At 41.3% G+C, this 17,436-nt stretch overlaps 2 protein-coding genes across 2 annotated transcripts in view; one reads left to right on the forward strand and one right to left on the reverse strand.

Annotated features, from left to right (window-relative positions):
* LOC310827983 (integrin beta-1-like) overlaps positions 1–17,436 on the forward strand; it is a 437,041-nt gene that overhangs the window by 145,584 nt on the left and 274,021 nt on the right. The gene's annotated exons all lie outside the window — the stretch shown is intronic.
* The window catches only part of CCDC7 (coiled-coil domain containing 7), a 139,935-nt gene that overhangs the window by 103,470 nt on the left and 19,029 nt on the right, over positions 1–17,436 (reverse strand). The window contains exons 11-18 of the mRNA XM_083704491.1: positions 16,517–16,592; positions 16,031–16,061; positions 15,411–15,500; positions 13,858–13,961; positions 11,770–11,851; positions 6,680–6,745; positions 4,217–4,543; positions 859–926 (exon numbers count right to left, since the gene is read on the reverse strand). Coding sequence (XP_083560617.1) covers positions 859–926; positions 4,217–4,543; positions 6,680–6,745; positions 11,770–11,851; positions 13,858–13,961; positions 15,411–15,500; positions 16,031–16,061; positions 16,517–16,592 — 844 coding nt within the window. The remainder of the gene's footprint in view (positions 1–858; positions 927–4,216; positions 4,544–6,679; positions 6,746–11,769; positions 11,852–13,857; positions 13,962–15,410; positions 15,501–16,030; positions 16,062–16,516; positions 16,593–17,436) is intronic.

The following is a 17,436-nucleotide window of genomic DNA, read 5'->3' on the forward strand; positions in this document are numbered from 1 at the left end:
CCCTGCAATGCAGGAATCCTGCCCACAGCTGTCCCTGGTAGGGCTCAAACCACCAACCTTCTGGTTAACTGCCAGAGACACTGAACCACTGTGCCACAGGAAAACCAATATATGTGTGTGTTAGGGGGGAATGTGCACACAAATGCATATGCTAGTGAAAATAACCCACAAATTTTTGAATGAGAAATGCACATTAAATTGCTGGTGAATTTTCATGAGGGTCTTTAATTAATTAATTAATTAATAATGAATAATCTGAAGTGGAAATGTTGAACTAACTAAACTTAAGATTGGAAAAGTGAGAAACCAAGAGAAACTGAAACTGACAGATTCATCTATCCCTAATGCCTATATCTTAGCCATCAAGAGTATCTAAAATTTCAGTAGCAGCTAAAAAGTGTCATTGTGCACCGTGACAGCAAAGCAAAACAAAATAGTATGTATGCACCACAATCTCACATCTCTTGATGTATTACATTTTCTTAGCATGGGACAAAAAGCACGTTAGAAAGCAGCAAGCTATAAATTTTTAAAAATATGACTGGGGAGGGGAATCACATTTTTATTTTACAGTGTCTTGTAGTCAAAGTCACTGTTTATAGCTGTTTTTGTAATGCTACTCTGGAAAGACAGAAATCAAAGCTTCCCAATCATGCAATCCCACTACTTTATTGTAACAGCTATATGTTAAGCATACTCACGAATGTGTGTTAACAAATGGCCCCATGTAAAGATTGTTGTATCCTTTTTGTGAACTGCTTTGAGGTTTGTTTGTTTTTACAGTCAAGCAGTATATAAAGTTCCAGCACTGCACTGCATTATCTTACCAATAAGATATAAACTTTCAAGTATGCCTACCCTTTTGTCGTTTGACGTCGTTTTCTTATTTCTGCAGAATCTTTGGTTTTTGCACTTTTGGAATCAGCCTATGGAGACAAAATTATATAAGACTATACAGAACTGTAGAACAAATGGAATGGAAATTATACCCCTATTCAGCATTTAATACATGAGTGAGGATTGTGTCAAGTAGCCAGACCCCTACACTATGCCCTCCAAGTAGCTCCTGGCACCCACATACACAGCACGAACACCTATAGGGAGGAAGCCTTCACACTGTACTCATGGGTGCCAAGAGGTGGATGTACTCACTGTGGCCCTGATCCCAGCAAACATACTGCTTTTTATCGTATCATGCCTGAAATCTCACTAATTTACAATCACAAAGAAACATTCATACAACAGGAAGATTTAGATTGGTATTGCATCGTATCTTTAGAAAAGAATTTTGAATTCTGAAAAATAGCATACTGATCATTTGTTGAGCAAAACGAATGTAATATGTTTCCAGCTCAGTGCTACGAGGAGTACAGTGGAACCTTGGTTCTCTAACGCCTTGGTACTCGAACATTTTGGCTCCCAAGCACCGAAACCCAGAAGTAAGTGTTTCTGTTTTCAAACTTTTTTGGAAGCCATACGTCCGATGCGGCTGTTGGCTATTGTTTCCAGGGTGCCTGCGCCAATCGGAAGCTGTGCCATTTTTTAAAAACATTTCAGTAGTTGAATGGACTTCCAGAACGGATTATGTTCGTGAACCAAGATAGCACTGTATATACTTTAATTCTCTCCTTACTCCCATTAAAATGCTGTTTTCATAACCTTCACTAAGCCACATTTGTCACTACAGCAAAATATAAAACAGTTTGAAATTACTGAAATGCTGTGTCATTACAATGTTCTTCTGTACTTGAATGTTAAGGCTGCAGTCCTATATGGACTTCCTTGGGAGTAAATCCTATTTAATTCAATGGGGGGGAGTCTGAGTAGACATGTGTAGGGTTGCACTGTAAATAAATAAATCCCAGTTACTATTTCTTTTTTTAAAAAATGTTGCTTGACTTGCACACGATGGGGGTCTGAGAGCTTTGGCAGGTATAAAATGATGTGTTACTTTTTCTTTTTCTTTCTTGATATGCACTGTTTGTGTATTTTACCTACAGTTGAGCTTTGGCTGCTGTGAAATGGGGGCTGCACTTTGAGAGAGGGGTCTGATGTTCACATGCCATATCTAATGTTGAGGTTTGCCTACTGTGAAATAGCATGGAGTGAGGCATAACTGATTTGTGCCAGCTGAAAAATTTAGGGCATATTTATTTCAGTGCCTGGAGTGAAGCGGGCTACAAAATTTTGTCGAATTTCAGTTCCTGGGAAAGCTACATCTGTTGATCATTAGTATCTCTTGCAGCCCATGATACCTCTGAGAAGAAAACATGGTAACTCTATTTGACACCTGAAATTTGCAAATGTATTATGAGCATCTTTCTCAACCACACACTATCATCAGGACTGCCAACTTAAAAAAAAAAGAGACTCTGCTCCTCTGAGTTTTGCAGTTGCCTGTTAGGCAGACAAAAAAATTAATGAAAGCTGCAATCCTATGCATTTCTAAGTCCTCCCCTCTAACTATATAAGCAGAATCTGAAGCTGGAGACTGCTTTCCTCACTACCATGCTACAAAGAGCTTTACCTGTTTAATTTCCGTATGTCAGGCTGATGTTAAAGGTGAAGGAGAGTAAAAACAGAAGGGGATCCTAATGCTGCAATCAAATATATATTCTTTGGACCAAGTCCTATTGCACTACTAATACAATCCAATGCACATTACACAGATATATGTCTACTACATTCAACAGGGCTTACTTGCATCTGCATCTGATTACAGTCTTGCAGAGCTCTGCCTATTGTTATCCCTGGCTCAGCCTACCAGTAGTGGCAGCAGGGCTGACCTAACTTCCAAGCAGCTGAGTTGCTGCTGTTTAACAGGAGGGACAGTGGGAGAGTTCAGAGAGTTAAGATATTTAATGTTACATAAAAATGCTGAATGAATGTATTAGTATTGAAGTTAACTGCGAAGGGAAGCCAGTGTTTTTCCATGGGGACTGAAGTGGAGGATAGCTGTAAATTTCCATTACAAGAGTGTGGTAATCTTTCCTGCATTGTAGGGGACTAGATGACTATCAAGGTCCCTTCCAACTCCACAATTCTATTATTCTATCTTTCTGGAGTCATGAGACTGACACTGGGTTACAAGATGTTTACATATGTCAGTTGACTAAATTCCTCCATGTTAAATCTATATTCCCTTTGTTCTAAACAGCCTGAGGCAGATAGGCTGGAAAGCTCAAATATTGGAGTTTTTGCTAAATTAAGCCTACAAACTTTATACTGGAAGCAGAATATGCTTGTCTATGTATGAGACAACATGTTTTCCTTGTTTTTGTAATGTTTGAAGCTAAGTTCTGTTAGTAAAGCTTTTTTAACCATTTTCTGGACTGGAGAAATTTATTTCTAAACAAGAGCCAGTTTTACAGTAAGAAATTCTTCTGCTTGCATTTATTGTTTAAAATCTCCACAGAGAAGGCAGGAAGGTCTGTTCTGTGCAAGCACATAGACAGGAGCATCACAAAGGGTCTGCTCCTATGTTTGCTTAGGGACCACATGATATCATACAACTCTCCTCAATCACTGAACTATTTGGAGGAGATGTTGTTAGTTGACCCCCATGGCTCAGACATATTGCTCATAACCACCAGGAGTCATGAATTCTGTACTGTGTCCAATTTTATGAAATTCCCTTCCAATTAAGGTCAGCCAGGCCCCCTTCCCTACTGAACATCTGGCTATTATTCAAATAGGTTTTGTAACTGAATTTTAATTTTACAGTTTTAACTCATTTTTAGTTTCACTATATGGGTTCTCTTGAACTTTGTAATTAAACAGCACATAAATTGTTGAAAGAAACAAAAATATAGAGTTCAAATAAAACATTATCTAAATGTAAATACCTAAGGTAAATCCAAAGGAATTGCAGTGATGTTCTTCAAATCCTATGCAGTTATAACTTTGTAGGATACCTACATCTGGCCACTTGGCCATTGTCAAGATATTGGTCTAGAGATGGATCACTGGTCTAAACCAGAACGGTTGATTTTATTTTCAGTGAGTCAGTATCCTATCTCCTCCATTATTATTTCCTCTGCTTAACAAAAGGCTCAAGCTGCATGCTGCAAACATATATTGCCAATGTTATGCCTAGCCATTCATATTCAAAAGTTATAGCCATAATGTTATCAGAGGAAGGAGTATAAACTTGTAACTAATCCTTCATTCAAAATTTATCTATATTTTAGTAACCAAAATGGGAAGCATTACTTACTCCCTCTGATTTCCCTGCTTTTGTTTTCCGTGATTCTTCCATCCTTTTTTCAGGTTCTTTTTCCTGACCTTCGCTCAGTGCTTTATCCATGTCTATAAATGACCCCTTTCTCTTCTGTTTCACATCTTTTGCTGGAAATGTTTCTCCTGCTTTTCCTGTTTCAGGTGCACTGACAGCCAATTTTTGTATATCTGTTCCTTTAGGTTTTGTTCCTTTTTTGCCTTTCTTCTGCACATCTTTTTCATCTTCAATTTCTGCATAAGGGAACTGCCAATCTGGAATAGTTGGAGGTACTTCAGCAAGATGAACCTTAGCCATCTCAGCTTCCTATTTTTAAAAAATAAATACAACATTTACATTTATTTAATGTAAAATGTACAGTTTGCGAGGAGGGGGTCCTAGAGTCAACAATATCTGGAGAAACCCAGACAAGACTAAAAGAAAAATGAAACCATAATACAGTAATTTAAACAGTTTCAGCTCAGAAGCAACAATATTATCTGTATTATATTCTACTTGCCTAGAGATAAAGTTTCTAACACCAACTGGACAAATTGGCATAATAGCATAGAATGCCAACAAACATTCCAGCTGCTCAGGGAATCAAACTGCCAACATAATTTACAGTTGAGTTTCTGTGGGGCTGTAACAAAGCTCACACGAATATTAAGAATAGCAGCAGCTGGGGAAGACAGCAGACTGAAGGTTGGGAAGAAGCTTATAGACAATGGAGCAATTTGTTTTCTGTTCCTCCAGTGGCTAAGAATCAAACAAATTCAAATAAAAATAGTTTAAACTAAACATTAGGAAGAACCTCTTGATAGTACAGACTGCTCAACAGTGACACAAACTGCGATAGTGGTGGATTCTTCTTCATTAGCTTTGAAGTGGAGGGTGAGCTGCTACCTATCAAAGATGCTGTAAAGGTAAAGGACCCCTGGACATTTAAGTCCAGTCAAAGGTGACTATGGGATGCGGCTCTTATCTCGCTCATCTCGCTTTTTGGACTGAGAGAGCCGGCGTTTGTTCACAGACAGCTTTCCAGGTCATGTGGCTGGCATGACTAAATTGTTACTGGCACACAGAGGACCATGACGAGTGCCAGAGAGCACAGAAACACTGTTTACCTTCCTGCCACAGCGTTACCTATTTATCTACTTGCACTGGTATGCTTTCAAACTGCTAGATCGGCAGGAGCTGGGACAGAGCAACGGGAGCTCACCCCATCATGCGGATTCAAACCGCCAACTTTCCGATCAGAAAGCCCAAGGGGCTCAGTGGTTTAGACCACAGTGCCATCCATATCTCGAAGATGCTGTAGAAGTGCATTTTCTACACTATCATAAGGTTGGGCTAGATTATCTTTGATAGTCCTTCTAATTTAATGATTCAATGTCTCACCAAAAAGGAAGCTAAATAGCAGAAAGCCCGGAGTCTCAATGACTGAAAGAATGGTGCAGCATAAGGCTACAGCATAAGCAGTGGGAAGAGAAAGAAGAAGAAAGGAAAAGGCAGATCAAGAACAAAGAAGGTTGACTAAGCAGAGACATGAACGAAGAAGAGATCTTTGGGGGGGGGGGAATATACAGTGCTTATGAACAAAGGAGCTAGTGCTGTGACTGAGGAGGGACTGGAGACAGGAGTGTGAGAGAAGTTGCCTAAACTGAAGGCTAAAGTAAACAATGGAATGAAAACCAGAGCATTGGAAAGGTAGAAACATTTTGAAGAAAAGAATCAAAGAGAGTGGAGGCAAAATCTCACAAAATAGCTACGGAGTAGTGTGGCTAACCACTATTGACAGGAAGGAAGTGGACAAGCAAGGACAGTTTGCAGGTCTTGTTATTGTGGGCATGAGAAATAATGGAATATGAAGTTGTAGGACTAAAGTCTAGACCAAATCGAGGAATTTCACTTATTCCTTCCACTGTGCTTTGTGATCTGAGAAATCTACAGCAGTGGAGTGGGCATGAAAGTTGAATACACATGGTGGTTTAAAACAACCCCTAGTTCTAGTAACAATTTATGAAACCTCAACTTGTAACTGTTTCTCCTTTTAATGTTTCTTAACAACATCAACGTGGGTGGTGCTGTCAATCGGAAGGTTGGGCTTGTTGATCGGAAGGTTGGCGGTTTGAATCCCCGCAATGGGGTGAGCTCCCGTTGTTCAGTCCCAGCTCCTGCCAACCTAGCAGTTCAAAAGCACGTTAAAGTGCAAGTAGATAAATAGGTACCACTCCGGCAGGAAGGTAAACAGTGTTTCCATGCACTGCTCTGGTTATGCCTGAAGCTGCTTAGTCATGTTGGCCATATGACCTGGAAAAACTGTCTGCGGACAAACGTCAGCTCCCTCAGCCAGTAAAGCGAGATGAGCGCTGCAACCCCAGAGTCATTCATGACTGGACTTAACTGTCAGGGGTCCTTTGCCTTTACCTTTTAACAACATCAAAACAATGCAAGCAATACCTCTAAGGCTTTCTGTAGTTTCTCTTCAAGCATTTTCTTCTCTTGTTCAAGGGTCTGAATATTTGCCTACAATGTCAAAATGTGTTTAGGCATTTAAATTCACAATTTGGGTTTCTTATCAAAATATTCATACAGCAACATTCTAGAATATGCTCTACCATTCCACAAACATACACTGCACCTATTACATAATGATATGCAAACATATTTGGTTTTCCAATTATGTCCCAGAGGATCTGTTCCAAAAGAAACTAATTACCAATGCATTAATTGAGTTGAAAGGACAGACAATGAGGCATGATTATTTTAAGTAATAAGTGAGGGGTTTATGTTTTTTTGTGAAATAAAAGAATCTTTCTCTTTTGAAGCTATTATAAAGCATGTAATTCTAAATCAAACAACATTACTGATAATGGTGTCACAGCTGTGTGATATTGTATAGTAAAGATCAAGTAACAGCTTAATCATTGCCAAATTGAAATATGTCCAGAAAATATTTTATCCCTAAGGTCCTGTAGATAAAGATGAAAGAGGAAGTAGGAAGTTTGGCACTCTCTGACACTTCCTCTTTCAGCTCTATGTGCCTTTCAAGGCTCAGATCAGGACCTGAGGAGCAAAACAGAAAGAGGACTGACCAGAAAAGATAGGAGGAAAGGGTTGGGTGGTAAGGTAGGAAGGAAGGAAAGGGGACACTGGTGTGGAAGGAAAAGAGTGTGGCCAAGGGAGAGGAAGTGAAATTCCACAGGAGATATGAAAAGGCAAGACTGGACTGCCCGGTCCAGGAGAGGGAGACAGTAAATACAAACATGTTGGATACAGTAAAATGGATCCTCTTGAAATTGTGCAAGTCCCTGTCATTACCATTCAATATGTCTCCAATGACTGAGCCATAGTAATCATGATCTAGTAGTTTCAAGCGCAGCTATGTTGCTAAACATGGAACTAAGATATATACAGTGGTACCTCTGGTTGCGGACGGGATCCTTTCTGGAGGTCCGGCCGGATCCCAAGGTTTTTGCAACCGGAGGACCTGCTTCTGCGCATGCACGCAGGGCAGTAGAATGCTTCTGCGCATGCGGCAAAACCCGGTCCAATACTTGGTCCAAAACCAGGTTTGTCACTTTCGTAACATGAAAGTGTTTTTATTGTATTTTAGTGTTTTGTTGGAAGCCGCCCAGAGTGGCTGGGGAAACCCAGCCAGATGGGCGGGGTATAAATATGTTGTTGTTGTTATGAAATTTACGTAACCAGTGGGTTCCATAATACGAGGTACTACTGTATCCATAGACCTAAGCTGGATCTAGAGACATCAAAGAAGCGTTTCAGCTAAACACATTGCAAACGGCATACAAGGAAATCTGGTTGAAAAGATGGGACTCCACAGCGCCATCTGGTGTCACAGTGTTATATAATACGCTTTTCCTTTACCAGTCTAGCCGAGTCCCCAGTGAAGGCTGGTACACTCAAACTTTGTTGTTGTTTAGTCGTTTAGTCGTGTCTGACTCTTCGTGACCCCATGGACCAGAGCATGCCAGGCACTCCTGTCTTCCACAGCCTCCCGCAGTTTGGTCATACTAATGTTCGTAGCTTCAAGAACACTGTCCAACCATCTCGTCCTCTGTCGTCCCCTTCTCCTTGTGCCCTCAATCTTTCCCAACATCAGGGTCTTTTCCAGGGAGTCTTCTCTTCTCATGAGGTGGCCAGCCAAAGTATTGGAGCCTCAACTTCACAATATGTCCTTCCAGTGAGCACTCAGGGCTGATTTCCTTAAGAATGGATAGGTTTGATCTTCTTGCAGTCCATGGGACTCTCAAGAGTCTCCTCCAGCACCATAATTCAAAAGCATCAATTCTTCGGCAATCAGCCTTCTTTATGGTCCAGCTCTCACTTCCATACATCACTACTGGGAAAACCATGGCTTTAACTATACGGACCTTTGTTGGCAACTACTGGGGCACAACTCAAGCTTCTGTATAGGATGAGGAAGGGTTGCCTTAAAGTGCAGTCCCAGAATGCTCAGAGCTGTTTCCTTGAAAGCCACACAGCATTAACTAGGCCCTAGGACTATGTTTTTCTTCACTGATCAGGTGCTGGCTTATTTATTTATTTTATTTAGTAATCCCCCATCCCATACAACTGAACTGGTTATTTGTGCAAGTGACCACCAGGGGACACATCTCTTTTTGTACAATAGTTGCTTTTTTCCTTTTTTTAGTTACATCAGTTTGTTTTTTGGATGGGTAGGTTTCATATTTTCCAAACTTACTAAAGTTAATGGACTAAATAGGACAATTAATTATAACGAGAGGGAAGGGTGTGAGTGCTGTAACATGCAATTATTTTTTGATCTGGCGAATCCATCAACTTGATGGTGGAAATGGTGCTTAGGTGTGAATCACCTGGATCTGCCTTAATCTTATGAAAATTTATATTAGTACGTTACTACTCCCTTAAGTAAAAAATAATAAGAGTAGAACTCTGGGGAAAGAGAAGCATGAACTGCTGGGGCAACTGAGAAGGACAATAGCTGCTGAATCCTGTTTTAGTCCTTTAATAAACTGTAGGGATAGTTCTGCAAGAAAATAAAAGCAAATTTGGATACATCTTCCTTGCCTGAAGTGTAACATCAGCTTCTGAACATTTATTTTTATTTGTTTGGTAAAACCTGGCCTGGAACTGCTTTAGGCTCTGATTGGATTCCCTTAATGTTACAGTGATTACTTTCTCTCTGGATATACCGGTAAATTCGTCAGATACGTCGATACTGCCATCTATCACCCACAGGCAGGGATTACAGAGTTAAGGAAGTAGTTTCCTTCATATTATATAGTGCTGTCGATTTCCTGCTTTACATCCAGGGGATTCTTTTTCTCCTTGATCACATTTAGCCTCACTTCTTGTACTATTGTGTATTTTCTCTTCCCCTGCCCACCCCCATTTGTTCCTTGCTGCCCTGGGTAAGTTTTGTGTGATTTGGAATGTCTTTGGAATTTGTTTCTCCCCTGTCAGCCTTTGATTTTACTTTTCCTCCTCACACATCTTTCCTCTCTTCCCCTTCCACTTCATTCCCCTCCCTTACAGTTTGGGTGATTGTGCCTTTGATTATCAGATCAGTTTATTTTTCTGAGAAGCTTTTACTTTTTCTGGGAGTGGATCATGTGTGAGTGAGTTGTCTTGGTTATACCCTTCCCCTCTGCTTCTCTGAACTCTGGTAGTCGTGATTTCCTCCTTCAACAAGTTTGTGAACCTTGAGTAGCTTCTTTCCTTGGTACCTCTGCTTTTTAAACCCTCCCATGTGATCCTTTATTCCCTGTGTATTTTCTCTTGTACCCTGGAGTACTATTATATTATCATTACATTAGCCCCATAAGCCTTTCACTCTGTTTGCTGCCTTCTCTTGGTTTGTCTGCTTCCCATCACATTACTGCTTCCCTGCCAGTTCTGGAGCAGAACTAAGGTGCTTCTTTTGGGCAGAATTAGAGCCTGGAGCAATCCTCATGGAATTCAGTGGGGCTTACTTCAGAATCAAGTGCAATTATTCTACCATAAACTGACATTAGAACTTGTGACTGCAATGACCCTCCTGAAGCACGGTAAGACACTTAGATACTAAGTAATAAAACTGAAAAATTTTGAGTGTCAACTGCTTCTTTGAAAAAGAGGATAAGGAAGAGAACCAGCATGGGGGAGCACATAACTTTTGTCCTAGTAGAGAAGCAAATGTAACAGCAGGAACCCCTTTTAAATCACTTTTCAATTTAGTTAGGACAGGGGTCAGCAAACTTTTTCAGGAGGGGGCCGGTCCATTGTCGCTCAGACCTTGTGAGGGGCAGGACCCACCACCTCCCGAAAGCCCCCCCTCCTGAAAGCCCCCCCCCCGCGCCTATGCCACTCACGCCGCAGCCACAAACGCTGCCTTGTCTCTGGCAGCATCAGCATCCTCTTTCTCAGTGGGGCACAGAGCCCATGCCGCTGGCCTGGGCAGCGAAGGCAGCCTCCACGCCACTGCCGCTTCCTTCTTGCACGGCTGCTTCCTTCCACTTGGCCACCTTAACAGGAAGGAAGGGGCAGTGCCCAGATGCCTCCGCGACATCACGCTTCTTCCTGCTCTGCCTCCTCAGCGGGAAGGAAGGGGTGGCACCCAGATGCTGCTGGCCTGGGCAGCCTCCGTGCCACCGCCGCTTCCTCCTGCTCTGCTGCCACAGCAGGAAGGAAGGGGCAGCGACCAGAAGCCGTGCCAGCGTCGCTGCCTGCCCAGAGTCATTTGCGGCTTTTGATTGGCTGCAGGAGCTTCCTGCAGCCAATCAGAAGCCGTGCCACGTCGCAGAAGTCAGCCTCTGCGCAGCGAGGCCTCTGCGCTGCGCCTGTTTAGTGCGGGGACTGACTGAGCGGGCGGAAGGCTCCACAAGGTTCGCGGTCCATATCCGGCCCACGCGCCTTAGTTTGACGACCTCTGAGTTAGGAGCTAACTGTTTGTAAAACTGCAGTGCTTAGATGTCTGCAGCATCTTTGCAAAGGAGGCAAGCATGCCAAACTGGGCCCAACATTGGGGGAGTTGTTGTGCGTGCATGATGTCACACATGTAACACTGACGCAAACACACACCCATTGGGCCATGCCTGTGGGATATGCAGATGCCTGCTAGGCCATTCTGGCAATCACAGCAGAGGATGTGGAGGGTGAAAATCGCCCTCCAAGCCTCCTGCCCCTGCCTGGTGTTCTGGCAATCGCCTGGGGTGGCGGGGGATGGCAGCCCCCTCAATTTTGGGGGGCCTTACCCACTTCCTCAAAATATTTAGGTGGCTGAAGTCCCTTTCACCCCCTATACTCCGGATACCCCTGAAAGGAGGATATGTAGAAAACCAAAGCAAGTTGGCAACGCCCTTGTGACCTCCTAGCAGCCCCACCAGGTTTTGTAGGCAGCAGCCACTGCTGCATAAATCCACAGTCAAAAGAAACCCACTATCAAATCATAGTCCACAGATATGTTCTGTGATATGTTGGTGGTTTTATCAACCCTTTTTGGGTTAAAGTTTATTTAAAAAAAAAAATAGAACAAGACATTTGCAGGGAACTAGAATACATATTACCTGAGCTTTAGCTAAGTCTTCTTTCATTTTTTGGTTTTCAGCTTCTTTGTGCTTTAAAGGAATAGGAGTTGGTCTTGCTGGTCTGTAATTAAGAACATATAGGGCAAACTGTAAAGTCAATAAGGCACTCAAAATACATTTTATTGTTCCTGCAGAGGTGTCATAAATTGGTGAAACTAGAATAATGGTGCAGAATGTTCACAAACATTTATTTATTTGATTCAATTTATGAATTACTTCACATAAAGTATCTTGAACCAATTTCATATCAGAAACATCAACAATAAAAACAACTCCATAGATTAAAACAATTAAAAATAAATCCATATGTAAAAGCAATAGACAATAGAAACAGTGTCTGTCTGAACAGACTCCTGATGAGATGGCATCTGAAGAAGGCCCTCTCCCATAGAGCTCAGTGACTGAATTGTCTCACTTATTATATATACCCAATCTTTTAGGTACCTTTATCCAAACTTGTATGATCTTTGTACACTAATAGCAACAGCTTTAACTTAGCTTGGTAGTTAATCACACTGAGAGCCAGTGTGGTGTACTGGTTAGAGTGTTGGACTAGGCAGGGGTCAGCAAACTTTTTCAGCAGGGGACCGGTCCACTGTCCCTCAGACCTTGTGGGGGGGCAGACTATATTGGGGGGAATTAATGAATTCCTATGCCCCACAAATGACCCAGAGATGCATTTTAAATAAAAGCACACATTCTACTCACGTAAAAACACCAGACAGGCCCCACAAATAACCCAGAGTTGCATTTTAAATAAAAGGACACTTTCTACTCATGTAAAAACACGCTGACTCCCCAACCGTCCACGGGCCGGATTTAGAAGGTGATTGGTGCGGATCCGTCCCCTGGGCCTTTGTTTGCTTACCCATGGACTAGGACCTGGAAGACCAGGGTTCAAATCTCTTCTCAGCCATGCAGCGTACTGGGTAACATTGAGCCAATCACTGCCTCTAAGACAATGAACAGTCAAGCCACTGCAATTTGCAATAGCTGCAGTTTCTGACTAAACCTCATGGGCAGCTCTGTATAGAACTGCTGCAAAGTAATCTGGATTTTACCAGTGCATGGCCAGCAGTAGTAGTAAAGCTATCCCAGTCCAGAAATTGTTGCAACTGTCCTATCAGCCAAAGTCAGTAAAAGGCACTCCTAATCAGTGACGTCACTTGGGCCCCTAGTGAAAGAGAGAAATTTGGAATCATCCCAGACTGCTCCTTCAGGATGAGCACAACCCTGTTTAAAACAGGCAACTGACCAATTATTCAGACTTGGGAACTGCCAGTCTTACCAGGATTCAGAGTTCAGAGTCCATGTACTGGCCCTCATCAAGCCCACCACAAAGTCCAGGCACCAGTCAACAGCCTCGCTGAATTCAGCTGTTACAGAGAAGTGCAACTGATGACATGTCACTCCAAATGACCCAATTATCACTTCCACTGGCTTTATGCTAAACAGCAGTGAGAACAAAATGGTACCATGCAGCACCCCATTGCTGCCAGGGGGGCAAGAGATGATCACCTAATGCTGTTGGAACCACCGTAAATGCCTCTAATACCCATCCAACCAAATCAGTTCAGGAGGAAGACATGGCCAAGTGGATCATAAAGTTGCTGTGAAATTAAGTAAGGAAAAACTGCCAATATCATAAACACACAGCATCAAGACAAAGCATCCTACCCAAGTAAACCCAACAGAACTTATTTCTTAATAGTCATGCATGGGGTTGCAGAGTTACCGGTAGTTATCTTGAATTTGGTGAATATCACTTCCTAATGGTAATTTAAGTCAATTTTTTAGAAGCAAATCTAGTTGAAGCCAGAAGTAAATTTCTCAGTGAGGCTTTCGGCAGGCTGCAACTGGTGGGGATACCAATAGAGGCACTTCTAGTTTCCCGCTCACTTGGCAAAACAAATGGGGAGTTTTGTGTGAGCAAAATGATGCTAGCATCACTTTGTGGGTAGAACCCAGTGAAGATTGTCAGGGCTAGGTGGAGGACACTTCCACCCCACAAACAAACCAAGAAAGAGAGTTTAGATTACAATCTAGATTATTAATTACTGTTCTTACTTTTCTACAATTACTTGAGGTGGTTTTTCTTCAACTTTTGCCTTTTCTTTTTCCAGTTTTGATAACATTTTTTTCCTTGTATCTTGCACTCCTTTTTCTTGCTGCTAGACGTATGTGAGAAAACACCAAATAGGTTACATAGGAAAATTATTACTTGTTCCTTGCACAGTTGCACATTTGAAGTTGCAATGGGCAGGAAACAGCACAGAACTTCCAGAGACCTTTGACAGAGGAAGAATATTTCCACTCTTCCCCTTGGTTACATTTTCACTCTTAAAACATGGAAAAACAACTGCATCTATAATATCTGTTGTACTGTGTCATTTGTATCCATTAAGCAATATTACAATAAATAAAAACATAATGCAATATAAAAGTCAGTTCCTGAATTTGCTCATTTTCCTTTTCCCCTTCTCATCCTTTTTTCCTGTTGTATAATGTCTGGCAAGAACCCATCTACACGCAAGTCCCACTTTCCGGACATTCCCAGGAAATTATTCATTGTGCAATTTCCATTATTGCCAACAGCAACATTTCCAATCCGCGAGCTTTCTTCCCTCCTCTACCATTTCTTCCTAAAATGGCTGTGGCCAATCAGCAAAAGAGAGACAACGGAAAAACCCTGCTTTCTGAAATGTCCAATCTCTCCCCGTTCCTGCCTCAAAATGGTTTCAACCCCATTTTGGTTTCTGCCCCAAAACGGTTCCTGTTGACCAGCAAATCACAAACAAGTAAGTAAGTGAACAAACTCGAGCTGAAGGACCAACCACATCTGCTATTGGGTCCCCGGAGCACAGATTCACACAAAGCGGCAAAACGTCCTTGCAGGTTATTAACAGGATTTTATTTGAAGTGCATATATGCAGAACAAAGGGACAGGGTGATAAGTACCCGCACACCGAGTCAGGGTGTGCCCCCCTTTTTATAGATTTGCAGAATACAATACCACCTGATCTCTTGTAAGCCACCTGATTTCTGGGAAATTGAAACATAGTAAGTTCCTATTACCATGTAAGGTCTTGGTCTCCCCTCCCTCCTTCCTGCAACCTCCCTCATCCTGGTATTACAATAAATCCTTGTTCTTTATCTCTATCCGCCCAAGCTAGACATTCCAACGAGAGACCCATTTGCACTGTAACATTTAAGCAACAGAAAAAAACCTGTCCTTCTGGTTGGTGTAGAAACCTCCCCCCTTTGGGATAATAATAGAACAATATTGTAATATGCCCCTTCACAGCTGTTTGAATATCTGAATCAGCTGTGCATGTAGTGAAGTTTGGGAATAATTATTTATATTCAGATAAACAAATGTTTGGATAGCGATGTATTCTATGCATGTATTCTATGCAGGTTCACTTGGAATTAAGCCTGTGTTCAATGGGTTTCCTCCCCAATAAGTTTGTTTAGGATTGCAGCTTCTGTAAAATATAATCATACCTGTGCAGCATTCATCTTTTAGTTCATCCTTCATTATCTCTTTTTCTTCCATAAGCTTTCAAATTTTTGTTGAATCCTCTGTAATTTCTAAGTAGAAGTTTTTGAAAAATAATTACCTCTGAACCTTTCATCTTTTGAAGTTCATCCTCCATTATCTCCTTCTCTTCTGCAAGCTTTCGAAATTCTTGTTGAATCTTCTGTAATTTCTAGGTAGAATAAACATTTTGAGGGGAAATAGTTTTAACATATTTTAAGAAATGTTTAAAAATTGAAATTCAGAAATGAAAAGAATGAAAATTAAGAAATTAAAAAGAATGGTGAAGCCATTTTTAACATTGACACAGCATAATGTCACACAAACAGCTTACTCTGGTGGAGGTCTTCTGATAGGGAATGTCTCATCCCCCATTAGACACTGATTTAAGTAATCTTGGGGTTTGGGGTGAGGCATCATCAGCATGCTGATGACATTCATTTCTACCTCTCTTTTCCATCTGCTAACTTCAATATTTCTGGATATATTTCCGAAATTTTGTCAGATATTAAAATTCAGTGGATTCAAGAGACTTATCTGAAATTTGGTGCAATTATCCTGTTTTCTTTTTAGGTATTTAAAATTCATCTCATTTATTACATTAAAAATACAAATACTTGCTCTATTATTTTCTATATTATAGTGTTTTGCATCCAGGAACTGCTGTGAACACTCATACAGTTTTTTAAGTATTATACTCACACCTTCCAGCACATCCTGTTCATTTGAAACTCTGAAAAGTATGAAATATATGTTTCTTAGTTTGTACTTTATAAAACTTCAGTAACATCTGGCAGGAAAGACCCTGCTCATATCATATATGTCACAACCCCATATAGATAAGGGACATAAGCACCCTCTAAATTTAGCACAGTGTGAAATTTCATTATATGCAGTGTTTACATTAAGGTTTATTTAACAATCCACAGATAGCCATAGTTCTCTGGGAACTGAAGATGATTTCCTTACAAAAGTGCCAAAATATAATTAACTGGAAATATAAGTTTCTACAAGCTATAATATCATTGTCCAACCTGGGCATGGATTACAAGTGGCATATGCACCTGGAATTTGTGGCACATCTTGGCTAAAAGCTCAAAGTTCTGGGAACCTGGTTTTTGCCTGTACTCCTGTAATGCATTAATACTGCACAGTTTTTCTATGTAACATATCAAATAGATTATGTACCTGTGTAACTTGTTTGTCTGTCTTTCAAACACTTTCATTATTTCTAGCATGCGATTATTCATTGATTCCATTGTTTCTGAACAACAACAACAAAATTTTAGTTACTTAGTTAAGTTTATAGCCTTTAGTTTGCCCCAGAAATGGGTATCCAAAGTGACCAGCACCAGTTAATAATACAATTTAAATATTTATTACGCAGGACATAGATTTGTTCTATTATTTAATGCAATCTAAACATACACATATAAATGTAGAATTCAACAGAAACTTTAGGTCTTCCAGTGCCATGACCCATACAGGCAAGGATTCTTCACATCCTACTCTGGTGATATTGTTAGTAATTGAAAAGGGGGGCTTATAAAATCAGCCACTCCTGTTCAATTACTCACAAATAGGTTTGGTGGAAACAGAGTCAAGCTTCCACCATCACTGCCTCTCTCCACCAAGGATCTATCCTAGCCTTCACTCAACTATTACTGCTAACTGGAGGATCACAGGCATCTCTTATAGATGAATCCAACATCTACTCAGGGCAGAATATGCAGGCTCATTGTCATGTGAGTAAGAGTATAAACATATTGACCATGCAAATGTAGGGATGAGTAGGGCCAGTGGATCTCTGCGGGGTGCATGAAATGGCAGTCTTCACCAGCAGCAGAGATATAGGAGCCAACTCCTAGGGGCTGAGGGGTCTTCAGCCCCCCTGTAAAATATTTGAGAGGACACACACACCCCAGTTAATGGGCATTGCCATTCAAATGGTGTCCTGCATCATTTGATTGATCATGCAGAGCAGGACTTGCCCCCTTCCCCAATATTTTATTCAAGTTGGCACCTCTGGGCAGAGGAAGTGCTGGCATCTAGAAGCAGGTAACAGAAAGGAGTAGAGAAAGGAAGTAACAGAAAGAGGGAGACTCACA

The sequence above is a fragment of the Podarcis gaigeae genome, assembly GCF_964106915.1.
Source record: "Podarcis gaigeae genome assembly, chromosome: 12".
Classification (NCBI taxonomy): Eukaryota; Metazoa; Chordata; class Lepidosauria; order Squamata; family Lacertidae; genus Podarcis; species Podarcis gaigeae.